This window comes from Malaclemys terrapin, chromosome 6 (genome assembly GCF_027887155.1).
Source record: "Malaclemys terrapin pileata isolate rMalTer1 chromosome 6, rMalTer1.hap1, whole genome shotgun sequence".
In the NCBI taxonomy this organism is placed as follows: domain Eukaryota; kingdom Metazoa; phylum Chordata; order Testudines; family Emydidae; genus Malaclemys; species Malaclemys terrapin.
In genome coordinates, this window is record NC_071510.1 from 77,236,017 (window position 1) to 77,252,607 (window position 16,591).

General features: G+C 39.9%; 1 protein-coding gene across 1 annotated transcript in view; it reads right to left on the reverse strand.

The window, feature by feature from the left end:
* The window catches only part of ADGRV1 (adhesion G protein-coupled receptor V1), a 439,035-nt gene that overhangs the window by 69,208 nt on the left and 353,236 nt on the right, over window positions 1-16,591 (reverse strand). The window contains exon 88 of the mRNA XM_054032481.1: window positions 3,909-4,066. Coding sequence (XP_053888456.1) covers window positions 3,909-4,066 — 158 coding nt within the window. The remainder of the gene's footprint in view (window positions 1-3,908; window positions 4,067-16,591) is intronic.

The window sequence follows — 16,591 nt, forward strand, 5'->3', positions numbered from 1 at the left end:
CCTCGATCTGCTGGCAATGCTCCTACTTATACAGCCCAAAATGCCGTTAACCTTCTTGGCAACAATGGCACACTGTTGACTCATATCCAGCTTCTCGTCCACTGTAACCCCTAAGTCCTTTACTGCAAAACTGCTGCCTAGCCACTCGGTCCCTGGTCTGTAGCAGTGCATGGGATTCTTCAGTCCTAAGTGCAGGACTCTGCACTTGTCCTTGTTGGACCTCATCAGATTTCTTTTGGCCCAATCCTCTAATTTGTCGAGGTCCCTCTGTATCCTATCCCTACCCTCCATCATATCTACCACTCCTCCTAGTTTAGTGTCATCTGCAAGCTTGCTGAGGGTGCAATCCATAGCATCCTCCAGATCATTAATGAAGATATTGAACAAAACCAGCCCCAGGACCGACCCCTTGGGGCACTCCACTTGATACCGGCTGCCACCTAGACATGGAGCCATTGATCACTACCCATTGAGCCTGATGATCTAGCCAGCTTTCTATCCACCTTATAGGCCAAATAATCAATTCCTTAATTCAATTTTTGATTATGCAAATGTAAAATAAAATATAGTGGAAAACCATACTTTAAATAAAAGTATAGTAAGTCTTAAAACAAAGGTTTCAGAGTAGCAGCCGTGTTAGTCTGTATCCGTAAAAAGAACAGGAGTACTTGTGGCACCTTAGAGACTAACAAATTTATTAGAGCATAAGCTTTCGTGGACTACAGCCCACTTCTTCGGATGCATACAGAGTGGAATAAATATTGAGCCATTACAAACATTGAATCTATCTCCCCTTGTAAGTATTCTCAGACTTCTTATCAAACTGTCTGTACTGGGCTAGCTTTGATTATCCCTTCAAAAGGTTTTTTTTTTTCTCTTACTTAATTGGCCTCTCAGAGTTGGTAAGACAACTCCCACCTGTTTTTGCTCTCTGTATGTGTGTATATATATCTCCTCAATATTTATTCCACTCTGTATGCATCCAAAGAAGTGGGCTGTAGTCCACGAAAGCTTATGCTCTAATAAATTTGTTAGTCTCTAAGGTGCCACAAGTACTCCTGTTCTTTAAAACACAGTATATATTCCCATGAGACGGTTCAGTGATCTAGCCACTTCTCATGTGACAGTAAAGAAATATTTGACAAGACAGTCAAAAAGACTATTATTTATTATGTATATGGTGCTGTATATGTTCAGTGCGTTTCACAGGCAAGTGAGATGACAGGCCCCCTATCTCGAGAAACTTACATTCTGAATATACTAATAATTAGATATTACCCTTGTAAAAGCTAAAAATATTGCCAACCATACCAGAAAGCAACTTGCGTGTAATATTTTCCTTGGGGAATGGATCTGCTTGCAGAAGTCCTAAGATAATTAAAGTCCAATTTCCCTTGATGATATATGACTACTGGAATGTTCACCCCTCTTCTCCTGATAAAAAAGCTCTTATTGACATTTCATTGTGCTTTCTTCACAACTTCATTTTCTCCAGACACCTCACAATGCCCTTTCCACTCTGCTTTTGTACTGGCTTACAACAAAGCCCTGACAACCCATACTAAGTTAACTAAGCCTTTGTTCATATCCACTAGTTCATGCCTTTGATTCACCCAGGCATGATTACTGTTAATATTTTCTGCAACCTCCTTGTTGACTTTATGTATGCTATTGCCTACGTATTGTCTTTCCTTAATGACACCTAGACATTGGATAGGATTGAATCCATTAGTTCTATGCAAACAGGTTAAGTAGGCCAGTGAATTTTACATATTTGCATTGATCTGATTTTCCCATCTTACATGAATGAACCAAATGTTTTACACCTCATTTCAAAATGCAACAGATTAGTAATTCTAATATTACAAATACAAAATTAAAATTCACAAGAACAGATAGAAAAAGATTAATGAACAGACTTTCATCTCAAAGCAGCAGAGCTGAATCCAGGCTCAGTACACAGTGACAAAGGCCCCAATCCCGCAATATGCTCTGCAAGGGTGAATCTTTGTGTCTGCACAGATTTTATTACAGGTCTGGACCTAAATGTTCACTTACTGGCTTTTTTCATGTCGTTGCCTACTCTGTCCCCATATCTACTCTGGCGACACCATCAGAGGACCCAACCACACCATCAAGGGCACATTCACCTGCACATCCACTAATGTTATATATGCCATCATGTGCCAGCAATGCCCCTCTGTCATGTACATTGGCCAAACCGGACAGTCCCTCCGCAAAAGAATAAATGGACACAAATCGGATATCAGGAATGGTAACATACATAATCCAGTAAGTGAACACTTCAATCTCCCTGGTCATTCTATTACAGAATTAAAAGTCACTATCATTGAACAAAAAAACTTCAGAAACGGACTTCAAAGAGAAACAGCAGAACTAAAATTCATTTACAAATTCAACACCATTAATCTGGACTTGAATAGGGACTGGGAGTGGCTGGCTCATTACAGAAGCAGCTTTTCCTCTCCTGGAATTGACACCTCCTCATCTATTATTGGGAGTGGACTACATCCACCCTGATTGAATTGGCCCTGTCAACACTGGTTCTCCACTTGCGAAGTAACTCCCTGCTCTCCATGTGTCAGTATATAATGCCTTGCATCTGTAACTTTCACTCTATGCATCCGAAGAAGTGAGGTTTTTACTCACAAAAGCTTATGCCCAAATAAATCTGTTAGTCTTTAAGGTGCCACCAGACTCCTTGTTGTGTTTATATAATGCTAAGTACATATGAAACAAACTGCTATGTTTTGTCATTTGAATCTTATACAAACGCATATTCCTGTTAGCTAATCTGGTACTTTACCAGTGAAGGACAAATAAACTTTGAGGAAATTACCAGACTCCATATACTTGATATTTTATTTTTGCACTGCAGAAGATATATTTCTAAAAGCTGGATGCCGTGACATGCCAGCACATATACAATACATATAATATTTGTCTAATTAGTAAATAGCTATTTAGTCAGTTAAGGTTTTAAAACTATATCACTGCAGCTTTTGGTACTGGAATCTAACAAAGGTATCTTTTCTATATTTGTATAATGTCATATCCTGGACTTGTGAAATGAATTTGGTAGTGATTCTCTTCTTCTCTTTTATTCAACTTATTTTTTCTGTAGATAGATGAAACTCTCTTTACATATAAAAACTGATTCAAGAACCATTTGAGAGTTTATAAAACCTAATAGCCAAATTCAGCCTTGGCCTATGGAATTGCACCTCTTTACACCATAGCTAAATTTGATCCAGACACTATGAAAAGAAAACAGTTCTCTTTACAAGTCATTCACACAGTGCCCTGTGATTAAAGTATTGGCCTAAATTGCTGAAGAGCACATTAGAACTTGGTTTAGTGAACACTATTTTATTAATAATCATTCTAACAGGAAAGACCAATCAACACCCATCCCTGCTGTGCCTGAGACAGTTTTTTTTTTTTAAACTAGCATGTTTCTCATCTACAGAACTTTTATTCATTTACTTGGGACTGGTACCCTGAAATTTCAAAACAAAAGGAGTAACTCTAAACCATAAATAAACATGATCAACTCCTTATTCCTGAAGGATGATGTTCACTTTAGTGCAGACACCCCACACAATATCCTATATTTTGCTCAAGACCATATTAAAAGTTTAAGTAGTGCAATGGCCTTTGTCTCCAATTCAGCAAGATACAAAGCATATGCATAACTTTAAACATGGAAATACAGTTCACTGACTTCAAAGGGACTACTAATGTGCCTAAACTTATGCATGTGCATAAGGACTTAACTGAATCGGGATTTCTATTCAGGCACTCTGCACTAGATTGAATTCCACTTTAAGTTAGAATTGCCTTCAATGTTTTTATTTGCCTTCATGGAATCCTCCCATGTGTCCTACCTGCAGCATTGGTTCTTCCTCTGAAAATATCATCATATGCTTTCCACTGGGGAGTCACCTGGTAGGCATGGATGAATACCACAAATACCACCACCAGGCACATTAATGGTAGGAGAGCAGCAGTGAAGAGGGCAGCATAGACATTTGGAATAAAGCATCTGGAAAAAAAACAAAAAAGCATCCGTCATTTATTACATTACAAACAACTTGGACAGTTACAGAAATGAACTTTCTAATACAAATACAGTAGAACCTCAGAGTTAAGAACACCTCAGGAATGGAGGTTGTTCATAACTCTGAAGTGTTCATAATTCTGAACAAAACGTTACCGTGCAGAAAAAAATGCTGTTTTTAACCATATGAATTCAAATGAAACAAGCACAGAGTTTCCTTACCTTGTCAAATCTTTTTTTTTAAACTTTCGCTTTATTTTTTTTTTGTTGTAGTTTACATTAACAAGTACTGTATTGTATTTGTTTGTTTGTTTGGCTATTGTTTTTTTCTCTGTTGCTGCCTGATTGTGTACTTCTCGTTACAAATGAGGTGTGCAGTTGACCGGTCAGTTCTTAATTCCAGTATTCGTAACCCCGAGGTTCTATTGTACTTTTGATTGATGATGTGTTTTACAAACCACAAATGCTTTCATTATCTACCTAAAGTAATATCACTTGACAGCACTGTTTTCAAATGGTTCTTAACTGTTTAACATACCTTAACCAAAATAATACATTGGCACATTAGTAATATCATATTCTTTTTTTTTTTTTTAGCCTAACTAGACACTGGGAAGAATTGAACCCCTGCACTGTAACAAATTATAGTTTTCCCTAAACAACCATGCATGCTATATTTAACATGATCTTCTCTTAGTTATACGAGTTTAAAAGTACACTATAACATTTTCCATACTTGGCCCAAGAAATGAAATTTTGAGAAACATGATTTTGAAATAAAACAGCTAGGCTTCAATGCAAGACAATCATTTTCCTTTGACTTATTGGAAATTACATGTCATTTGTATGCGAAATCAAATGTGCTCTCTCACTTCCATTTTTTTTTCTTTCTGCCACTCTTCTCCCTTTCCATGTACTTGAGTTATGACTCTTCAAATTGTACAAGATGTTCAAATGTGTTATTATGGAAAAAACAGTTAAGCCACGGATGCAGGACTGTGATTTAAAGTACTAACAGAATACCATATAAACACCTTATAGGTCATAGGGCTAGATTGTGCTTGATCCCCACTGACCTGCGCTGGGGATGACTGTGAAGTTGCACTGCCCCAGGGAGAACTCTGGGAGTGACTGTGCCTTCAGAGTGAGTGTGGAACTGGTACACCCTTTCAAAGGGTGCAGCATACTCACACCCACCCTGCTGCTTGTCAAGCCAGCTCTGCTAAACAAGGGCTTGCTGAGATGAACAGTTAATGCACAGGATAGGTCAATGTGCACTAGGGAAATTTTAATTCACGTGGATGCAGATTCACTGTTTACACCCCAGCATGCCGTGCACTGTTCATTCAGAGAAGCCCTAAAGGGAGTCTACATTGGTGTAATTGGAAGAATGTGTAAATTTCACCCACCCAGACTCTCTGTAAATGTAGCCCAACAAATTCTGCAGCGCCCTCTATCACCTGAGGCACCATGCTGGGGCACCACCCTGGTTCAATACTCACTCAGTGCCGAATGACCGCCACCACTTTCTGCAGCAACAAAACTGCTAAATTCCTCTCAGCCAAGTACTGGCTCAGCTACACATCTCATTGCTCATACCATCTGATAGGATCATTGCACAAAATAGGATGGCAGCAGCCCAATGCTATCTTTATATTGCACCTGAACATTTCTTTTAGAATAAGGGTGTTTATTTTATAGACAATTATCACACAGTAACTCCTCACTTAAAGTTGTCCTGGTTAACACTGTTTTGTTACTAGGTTGCTGATCTATTGGAGAACATACTTGTTTAAAGTCATGCAATGTTCCGTTATTAGGTTGTTTGGCTTGCCCCACTCCTGCCACCAGTGCTCCTGTTGGGGAGCGGGGTCGGAGCGTGGTGGCTTGCCCCACTCCGCCTGCCTGGCATTCTATTTGAGGAGTGCGATTCCACTATGCCCCCGCCTCAATCAAACTTCACAATCATCACTGGTGAGTACGGTATTAAATTGTTTAAAATTATTTAAAACTTATGCTGTATATGTATATAATGTCTTTTGTCTGGCAAAAAACATTTCCCTGGAACCTAACTCCCCCTATTTACATTAATTCTTATAGGGAAATTGGATTCACTTAACATCATTTCACTTAAAATAGCATTTTTCAGGAACATAACTACAACGTTAAGCGAGGAGATACTGTATTACCTGATCTGCTTAATCCTTCTAATAGGTGGTCCCTTCTGACCTTGGAATCTGTCATCTGTGAGTCCGTCTGTTCATCCCCTTCCTTCTTGGACTATGAGGAGAACAGGATGGCTTGCGTTCCTTTCAACATGCTCAAAACACTTGCCTATCTGCATTAAAATAACGACCATAATCTAACTGCTTGCTTCACGGCTTCAAATAGTCACCTACGGGGATCAGGAAGGATTTTTTCCCCCAGTGCAGAATTGGCCATATGTATTCTGGTTTGGTGGTGTTTTGTTTTCCACCTTCTTCTGAAGCATCAGAAATTGGCCTCAGCAGGAGATGGGACATCAGACAGGGAGGACCAGTGCTCTGAAGTAATACATAGAACCCTTTCTAGATGGCTGGTTGGTGTGCTTGCTCATTTGCTCGGTGTCTAACTGATCACCAGGTTTGAGGTCAAGAAGGAATTTTCTTCCAGGTCTGAAGCACAAGATATGGTTTGCCTCTGGGATCATCTGGCTCTCTCTCACCTAATCAATTCCCTGCCATTGCGTGGGCATCAGGCTCTGGTGACAGCTTGGTCTCCCTCCTGTTCTCTGCCTGTGGCTTCCTAAAGACTGAAATGTGGTCTAACTAAAGACTTTGGTCTTAATATAGAAGTATCTTGGTGAAGTTTAATGGCTTGTGATACACAGGAGATCAGATAGATAATCTAATAGCCCTTTCTGGCCTTAAACTCTGTGAACTGTGTTACACTCTGTGATTTTCCTTATGAATCAAATTAAAAGTAATTTTCCCTCCCAAAATGTTTTCCTGTTTAATTTAAATCCATGTTAAAAATACAGGCAGACTGCTATTATATATATATATTGCTTTTAGATTTTACTGAAAAGAAAAAATTTCTTGGTACAGGTATATTGTCTCCTGTGAAGTCATATTTATGCTCTGAAACCTCTACCCTTTTCTCTTCAATTACATGTCACACATACTCATAGCAGTCTAGAGGCTGAGAAAGGGGCACATTCCTCTGTGCTCTGTTAGTGGAAACCACGTAGGAAATGACAGTTCATGCAAGTGGATAATTCTTGCTAATATCCCTATGTGCTAGTTCTAAATTTACTCTATCAATTACATGGGCAAGGAATATACAGAAACATTTTTAATGAGGCTTAAAAGTTCAAAGCTCACTTCTGACTATTTTTTAAAGACTATACTCAATTAATGGGGTGAAAAAAGCCAGTATTTTCTATAAAATGTACAAGGTGGATCAAATAATATCTTTTATTGGATCAACTTCTGTTGGTGAAAGAGACAAGCTTTCAAGCTACACAGAGTTGAAAAGTTTGTGTAGCTTGGAAGCTTGTCTTACCAACAGAAATTGGTCCAATAAAAAGATATTACTTCACCCACATTGTCCCTCCCATATCCCAGGACCAATAAGGCTGCAACAATATTGCAAACAGTGTTTCCTGTGTATTTTATTGCAAACCCAGCCCTTTGTATGTATGGCATAGGATTTCAGGCAGCAATCAGAAAATATGTATATGCCAGATGCTCACATTTATTTATTAATGTTCCATTTGGCACCTTGAACTATGTTATGCTCCATCTTTTTACTGTTTGATGGGAATGGATGCAAAATATTCCTAATCCCCAAATAAACTGTGGTATAAAGAATAACTTTAGACTCTGTTCATGCGTTCTGGAATAAACTATATCCTGATTAGCATTCTAATCACCACCACATTTTAATCAACAATCCCCCCCCCACACACACACACACACAAACATTTTGTAAGTGAAGACTTTAATTCATGTGAGCGCAGAGCCAATCTGTGTAAATAAGGTGTTTTGTACTTATACCTCCTCCTGTCAGTTACTGATACTATAACTATAATCAAATGAGAGCAGAGTGCACTGTACTGATCCAGTAAGGATATTGGCAGGAAACACCCAACAGTTAAATCATCACAGATCTTCAGATTAATAATTAGGTTTTGCATTTGGCTTTGTTTTTAAATTAGGGTCCTGAATGACTTCCAAAAAGTACTGATCTTAGAGCATGCTCATCTCTAGTAGATTCGGGCAATGTTGTGGCAGTATTTTGTCTAGCAAAGAGAGTGGTAGGAAAGATCAATCATATTTCGCTTTTTCAGGCAACAATCTAGTCACACAGATTCTAGCACCATTTTAGACCTTCGAAGACTCACAAAGCTGCCTTTTTGCTCCTAATCTGTCTCCTTGAACAAACCTGCATTTCTGCAAGTCTGATATCTCTTAGATGTCTTGTTATTAGTTTAAATTTATATTTTGGCCATGTTAACTCCTTAACTTTCCTCTCAGGCCTTCCCCACTCTTGCCCTTCTCTGCCACTTTTGACACCACCGCCATCCTCCCAGTCACTCAGTCCCATAATCTGGAGGTCAACTTTGACCCTCTGCCCTCTCCTTTGCCCCACACATCCAGAACACTATCAAATCATACTGCTTCCTCCTCCATAACATTCCAAAGTCTGATCTGTTCTGTCGGTCCACACTGCTAAAAGACTCGGTGAGGCTCTTATCAGTTATGTTTGATTACTGTAACCTCCTCTTGTCTGCTCTCCTTGACACCAACTTTCCTCACTCTGATATTACCTCTCCCTTCACCAGCTCTCCTTTCTCCACCACATCAAGTTAAAATTGCTTCCTCTCACTTTCACGATTCTTCGTGACACCCTCCTATTGCTCCAGTCTATCCTTGATGCCAGCCTTCAACATCCATCTGCCTGATTTTTTCACAAACATCTCTACATCTGTGCTGCCCATAGTTCAGGGAATATGAAAGCTAATATGAAAGGACAACACCCGCCTTCTTTGTATCTCTTTAGAAGATCCATTTTTTCAGTGACACCTATGAGAAATCAGGGATACCTTTGGAAATACCTTTCTCAAATATTACATGATGATTTAAGTTCCATTTGGGGATAGCTAAAAAAAAATTTCAACTTTCCCTACTATGATAATTATTAGAGACTCTTTTCTTCTAACACCAAGCAGTCAATAAAGAAGGGTCTTTAAATAATCGGGCAACCAAGACTAGAAATGGCATAAAATATAGAAATGTTTGTCTACTATGGTAAAATCTATTACAGAAAGCCCATATCATCTTTGTCTAAAAAGACTGTTTTAACAGGACTAACAGCACATGGTGGCCTGTGTGATAAAGGTCAACAAGAGAAATGACTATTTTTCCTTTGAAAAAGAGGACATTATATTAGCTGTCTGTATTATATTTAAATTAAAATAACATCACCTACTGGTCAACTGGGACCAGGACTCTTATCGCCACACCCATTATTCCAACTTATATAAAACAAGGTTAGAACCCTTCCAGGGACAAGCAGACTTATGCATCCCTATGTTTTCTTAAACTCCTCTGTATTCTTAATATATATTTATGTCTTTTCTGGAAATCCCAGTGTGACTCAATATTCCCACCCCCAAAATCTAGAGACTTATTTAAATGAAATAAATAAGCCAAAGGAGGGAAACAATCTATACATGAAGCTAAACATTAGTACAATTACATAATTCGTTTTTAAAAGAAAAAAATAAGAACAAAAGGGCCTTCATTCAGTAATTTAATGAGGTATTACATAATAGGAGTGACACTCAAGTGATCCCTTCTAAGGAAAGGGCGTTCAATCAGCACATCTGGAAAGAGAGTTTTCTCCTCTCTGTTGTCACAACTAGATTTCCCAGGACAGTCTCTTAAGCGGAGCTTCCAAAAGTGAAAAGTTAGATTTTCTGAAAAACTGCAAGTCTTCTGGGTTATCAAACAATCAGAATCCTCTTTTAGGGACAAAGGGTTGGTCGGCAGGCAACCACACCCCTGGCTGACGTCATTTTTTTGTGACTGTCTCACTGAAGCTTTTCCCTTGTTATTGCGTCTGACTAAGTGGGTATTCACCCACGAAAGCTTATGCTCCAATATATCTGTTAGTCTATAAGGTGCCACAGGACTCTTTGTTCCCTTGTTATTGTTATTTCATCACCTCTAGAGAGATTTGGTTCTGTACCTTAGTATGGTATTACTAATAATGGCCTAATCTACACTAAAAGGTTAGGTCAACATTATTCAGGGAAGTGAAAAATCTACACCGCTGAGTGACAGAGTTAAGCCAATCTAACTCCAGCTGGTGACAGCGCCAGGTCAACTGAAAAATTCTTCCATTGACCTAGCTACCAACGATGAGAGGGGTTCTGCCATTGGCACAGGTACTGTCTATGGGGAAGCACTGCAATTGTACCACTGTGGCATTTCAAGCATAGACAAGCCCAATATAAGACCAAATCCTTACAGGCCCAAGGCAAATCAAATAATGGGAAAATTTGTTCACAAATAATTACTTGCTGAAAAAACTGTCAAAATTGTCAAATAGGATTTGCAACAAATTATGTGCCAGCTGTATCTAGGCAACATATTGTAAATTAAAATCGCATTTTTGCTATTTTAACTCATTTTGGATGATGATGTTTACTGCCAGCCTCTGATGTTCCAGGTTGTTTATCTGATGGTCTGAGGATTAGAATCTCTCCTGAAAATGTTCCAGTTTTCTTTATTTGTTGGGGATCCGAGCTTTTAACTGCAACCTGCTCTGCTAGTACAGTTTTCTGAGACTACTTGTTCTCACTAATAAACCTTCCCACATTTCTCCACAGGGTCAGTGACTTCTTCCTCTGCAAAATGATCATTCACAGCTTCAGTGGACATATTGTCCGAGTGTGAGGGTGCTCCTTTCCTGAGCCTTGTGAAAGCCTTTGGTTTGTTTAAGGTTGTTTGTCCTTGGTTTTCAAAAGCATTTCCGCCTGTTTTGGAATCCTGCAGGTGCTTTAATGGGCTTTATTTTTGCAGTTTATGGCAGTCACCAAAGCTAGCTGATTCTGTGCCATCTTGTTCCCACCCTTATGCACAGTAGCACTGTTGTGCAGAGTGGAGATATCACAATGCCTATCCACAGCAGTATGCCAGGCTTCAAACAAACCTACTTCCCTTAATTTTCATGAGCATTACTCTCAATTTCCAAAAGTTAGAAATACTGGAAAAAACCCACCCGCCACTCACAACAAAAACCCTAATAAAGAGACGAATTGGGCCGTCCGATAGCTAAGTCAATGCCACCTATTAAAATATTGGGCCCAATCCTGCATTCCTGACTCAGGCTAACCTCCCAATGAAATCTGAGAAGAGAATAATGACATTTTAAATAAAATGGGAAATTTTCATCAGTAAAGAGATATAGAGTTTCAGGCCAAGAAGGACCACCAGATCACCTAGTCTGACCTCCTGTTTATCACAAGCCACTAAATCCCACCCAGTTACCGGCACTGCACCCAATAACCGGGATCAGACTAAATTAAGGGTAGTCATAAGCAGACCACGGGCCAAATCCAGACTGCCAGATGCTTTTGAACAGAACCCGAAATCTTTTACTTAATTATTATCATTTAATTATTTTCTCTGGACTCTGGACCTTGACCATACCTTGACCAAGAAATTTGGCTCTTAACAAAAAAATAATTGACTCCCCCTGGACTAAAGCATCACAGCCCTCAGGAAACTAAATTATTGTGTGCCACAGGTTGAGAATAGGAGGAACTGAGGTGCATCAATGACCAACGCCTCTGCAATAGCAGAAAATTGATTTTGTGAGACATACCTAGATGAACCTAGCAAGTGCAAGTTCAGGCCCATTATGTGTGTCCAAACAGTAGGAAATACTTTTTCTTCACTTGCGAAACAAACCATCAGCTCTGGTTGAGCCAATGTTTTATCTTAAGAATTCATTTTTGTCAACAGGATGTTCCTGTCATTGTCAAGTCCTCTAATCTTAAAAACGACTTCATGGCAATGAATGCGAATCCAACATAAAACTATCTGTTCTTTGGGGATGCATGCAAATGAATGAAATAAGCCAAGTAATTCAGCCTTTGCTTTTATTTTGCACAGGGCAACACCCACACTGGCATTTTAAATCAATTCCCCATTTCTAGTGAACAAGGTAAAAAAAGCAACTATATTGGTTGGTTTTACATATAGTCATCTCCCTAGTTTTCTTTCTGTATTACCAGACACACCAATTACATGCAGACTTCCACTGTGCTTTACTCTTCTATTTCTTTTTAAGGAGAGAATCCACGTGGCACAGATTAAGATGTTTTTTCTTTCTAATATGTCAAGAAATTGATAATAATACATTGTGCCTGTGAGAGGACGTGACATGTCTTCACTTGATTGATAACATAATTCATTTTATTATAAGGATAATAAAATAAAATAAAAATAAAATAAAATAATAAAAACAGGGAAACTCATTAGCTTTCTTACAGCCACAGGACACATTTGTGGATTTACCTATAGCCCAGGCGCTGTGACTTATTGCTTTCGTGTCCAAGCCTGTATCCCTCCCAAGGTATTTTAGAAACACAAATCCAATATGAGCAGGGCGGGCACTTCCACTAGGCGACCCTAGGCGGTCGTCTAGGGCGACAGGATTTGGGGGGTGGCATTTTGCTGCTCTTGGAGGAAATTCGGCGGCGAGGGGTTCTTCCGCTCCGGGTCTTCGGCAGAAATTCGGCAGTGGGGGTCCTTCCGCTCCGGGACCCGCCGCTGAATTTCCATCAAAGACCCAGAGCGGAAGGACCCCCCGCCGCCGAATGCTCAGAGGAGGAGCGCTGCCACCTAGGGCGGCAAAAACCCTGGCGCCGCTCCTGAATATGAGGCCTACATCATCTGCATTATACCTTGATTCAGCAAGGTACTTTGATCTGTGAGTAACTTTAAGCATGAGTGGTTCTAACAGTGATATCAATGGGACTGTACATGTGCTTAAATTTATGCATACGCTCGAGTACATTGCTGAATTGAGGCACGAGCACAGTGCTGGATCCAGGAAAAGAAAAACAGGTCCTCTTGCTTACACTGATGCAACCTCTCTTCCTTACTTGTTTAAACAGGGGTAACAATCAGGTACTGTGAGGATTAGTCAATGTCTTTAAAGCACTTTGAACAACTATGCTAAGTGTTAATAATCATTATTACCCAGCAGGGTCTTTGATGTATCTCTGACAAATTCTAGCTTCAGCCTGGGTTAGATTCTGAGGGGATCCAGCACCCAGTTGGTACAGCTCCAAGAGTGGGCAGAACTGACTAGAAAAGGGCAAGACAAAGGCATTCCCTAGACAGCCTCTGCTATCACTGCTTTTGTACAATATGGCACCCAACACATACATTAAAAGAACCTCATTAAGGTTGCAGAATCAAGCACTGAAAAGTTAGAAAATGCCAGAAGCTTGCTTGTGTGTATTCATTGTGACACAGTCTTTAATAATACGATCAGATACTATTTTTTCCACGGGACCCTTGTCTTATACAGTGAATGGGAAGTTATTCCATATTTCTTTATATCCTTCTGATTCAATATGTAGCTCCTGATTTTATGTACTACAAACCATGCAAATCTGCATCAAATACAGAATTGTTAATTTCCATCTTGTTGTGCTCTCACCATTGTATCTAAGGGTTTCACAGACATAATTAATTTATCTTCACAACATCTCTGTGAGGTGAGTTGTTGTCATCCTCATTTTACAGTTGGGGAACTGAGGCACAGAGACCAAAATTGTCAGAAATGTCCACTAATTTTGTGTGCCCTCAGGCAGGATTTCTGAGAGTACTTAGTCATTTTACAGCACTTTATGTGTTCAAACACAGCTCCAGCCAACTTCAGTTGCAATTATGAGCTTTCAGCACTTCTGCAAGTCTGATCCCAGGTGTCTTAAAAACCGGTCACCATACTGACCACTAACTTGGGTCATCAGCAGAGTTCAGACCTTGATATCTACACATCAACTTCTACAAGTTGAACTAATGGAGTAACTGGTAGCAATAGTAGGCCATTATCTCTTACATGGCCCAGCCACTAGGGGAATGAGACACATATTGTGCTAGTGGCTTTCACAGCTTTTTGTGGACAGTAAAGGAATGTAAAGGTCAAGATTTCTTTTCAGTTCCAATTTCTGGAGGGGAATGTGCTCTGGTAGTTCTAAATTCTTCTTCCCCTGTGCTTCCAGCCTGTTTGTGTTCCCCTCTGCTCCTATCAACCACTCTGGCTCCTGACCCCTCCTCTCCTATCCAGTCTCTTGGCTCCTGCCCTCCATAGCTTCTATCTAACCTCTGCACTAGTTCTTGTGCCCTAGTCCCCGTCTCCCTCTGCTTCCTTTCATCTGATTCTCCCCACCCTCTGGCTCCTGCAACACTCCCATTTGTCCCCCTCTGTATTCCAGTCAAGCTATTTCTTCCTCCTTCTCTATGCTTCCTGGACACCAGCAAGCACTGCATATACAGGAGAGACAGTCTCTTTGCTTTCAGTTCCTGCATCTGGGTCCACAGCAGTGCCTGGCGATGAATAGGGCCAATATACACTGCTCATCCCCTACAGCTCCAGAATGGAGCATGCTCAGTATAGACAGAATATTTGGAGAATTTAGCTGCCAAACATGTCACCACTGAGCACGTGAATTGAGATATTTTGGCCAGTTTGCAGCAGATTCCCGTAATAACTGCAAAAGGCATAACCCTGACACTGGGCAAATCCCCCTGCCAAATTTCAAGACTCTGCTTCACCAATAGCTATTTTATATTTTAGCTGAAACTTCTCTTCGCTTTCCTTCCCCCCCCCTTAATTCCCCCCAAAATCAGCCTGGAGCAGAAATTTAGCACGGGAACTTACAAACAGTTAAAGTTTGGCAAAATCATACATAACTGAAAAAGGGGTTTTATATTGGAAGTGCTAAGCTACTTTAAGTATAGGCAGCGCGGTCAGCTCTGCTTACAGTACAGTGACTCTCTCTCAGTGGAACTGCTGAGGGAGGACAGTAGTATAGATATTGCTTGCTCTTCCTGTGAATGCTCCCCAGAATAATCTGCACATCTCGTATCCAGTCAGGAATCAAACCCAGAAACTGAAAATAAACAAACCAGTTCAATTTCCCACGTTTCTCTGAAGATCAGTTTTTATTCTCACTTAGGGTGACCAGATAGCAAATGTGAAAAATTGGGACGGGGGTAAGGGGTAATAGATGCCTATATAAGAAAAAGTCCCAAATATCGGGACTGTACCTATAAAATTGGGACATCTGGTCACCCTATTCTCACTCACTATCATGGATATGTCTGAGAACATACATTTTGTTCTACGGAGTCAGAGATGTGAAATGTAAGAACTGAACTGATGTACTAATTGGGACATTTTGAACTAAGATATAAATTGTAGCTCTATGGAAAATGACTTCACCACACAGAATATTTCCCTTAACTGCTACCTTTGTAATCTGTGGATAATTCCCAGTGCACATGCATAGAAAGATACATGTGCACAGAAAATACTCATGACACTTATTTACATCCTATTTCATATTAGACTGGAAAGTTGCCAGCCTATGCCCTTGAGCATAAGCAAATTTATCCCTAGCCTTGATCAAGAAACACAGTCTAAACTGTTTAATAAAGTTTCTTGGAAAAGTAAGATCCCAGACACAGAAGGGGGAAAAACACACTTACAGCTGCAGGCTGGGGTGGAAATGTTTACGTTAGCTTTCAGTCCTGAACAGCTTTTACCAAAAGCTTTAGTTTCAATGCTAATGTGTCTTGCACAAGTGATACGGGTTAGGAAGTCTTTATCTAAAGTTGTGCAGACCATGTGAAGATGAGATTGCAATTAAAATTATATTGGTTGCAGGGATTACATATATATTTTATTTTTAAATGTCAAAGCATATATATAGAAAAGGAGACTGTGCACACATGAACACACCCAAAGTGTTCAATTTATTCCAAGAGCTCAGAAAACATCTGCAAGCTTGAAGTGCATTCTGGGTACTAATGACATTCATCCCAGTTTTATGTTCAAAGCTCTTCACACGTATTGATGGTGTAAGTATCACCACCCCCAATTAACAGATAAAAAAGGAAAATGAGTCAGAGGGGACAGGCTCAAGGCTGCAGAGGGAATCAGTGTTGGATGTGGGATTAAATTTTAGGAGTTTCTGGCTACTGACCTCTGCTTACACAGTAAGACCTCCCTCTCGCTAAGGGCTTGTTTTCCTGTATATACACAAGTTTTGTGTGCTCAGTTTTAGCAGTCACTTTCAAAAACAGGGCTTCTCACCTTAAGCTGAAGCACAACATACTTGTCTAGTATGAAGGAAGATTAAAAAAGAATCTAGGGAGAAATCCTGCTCCACTGAAGTCAGTCACAGAACCCATAGACTTCAATGGAGCCAGTATTTGACCA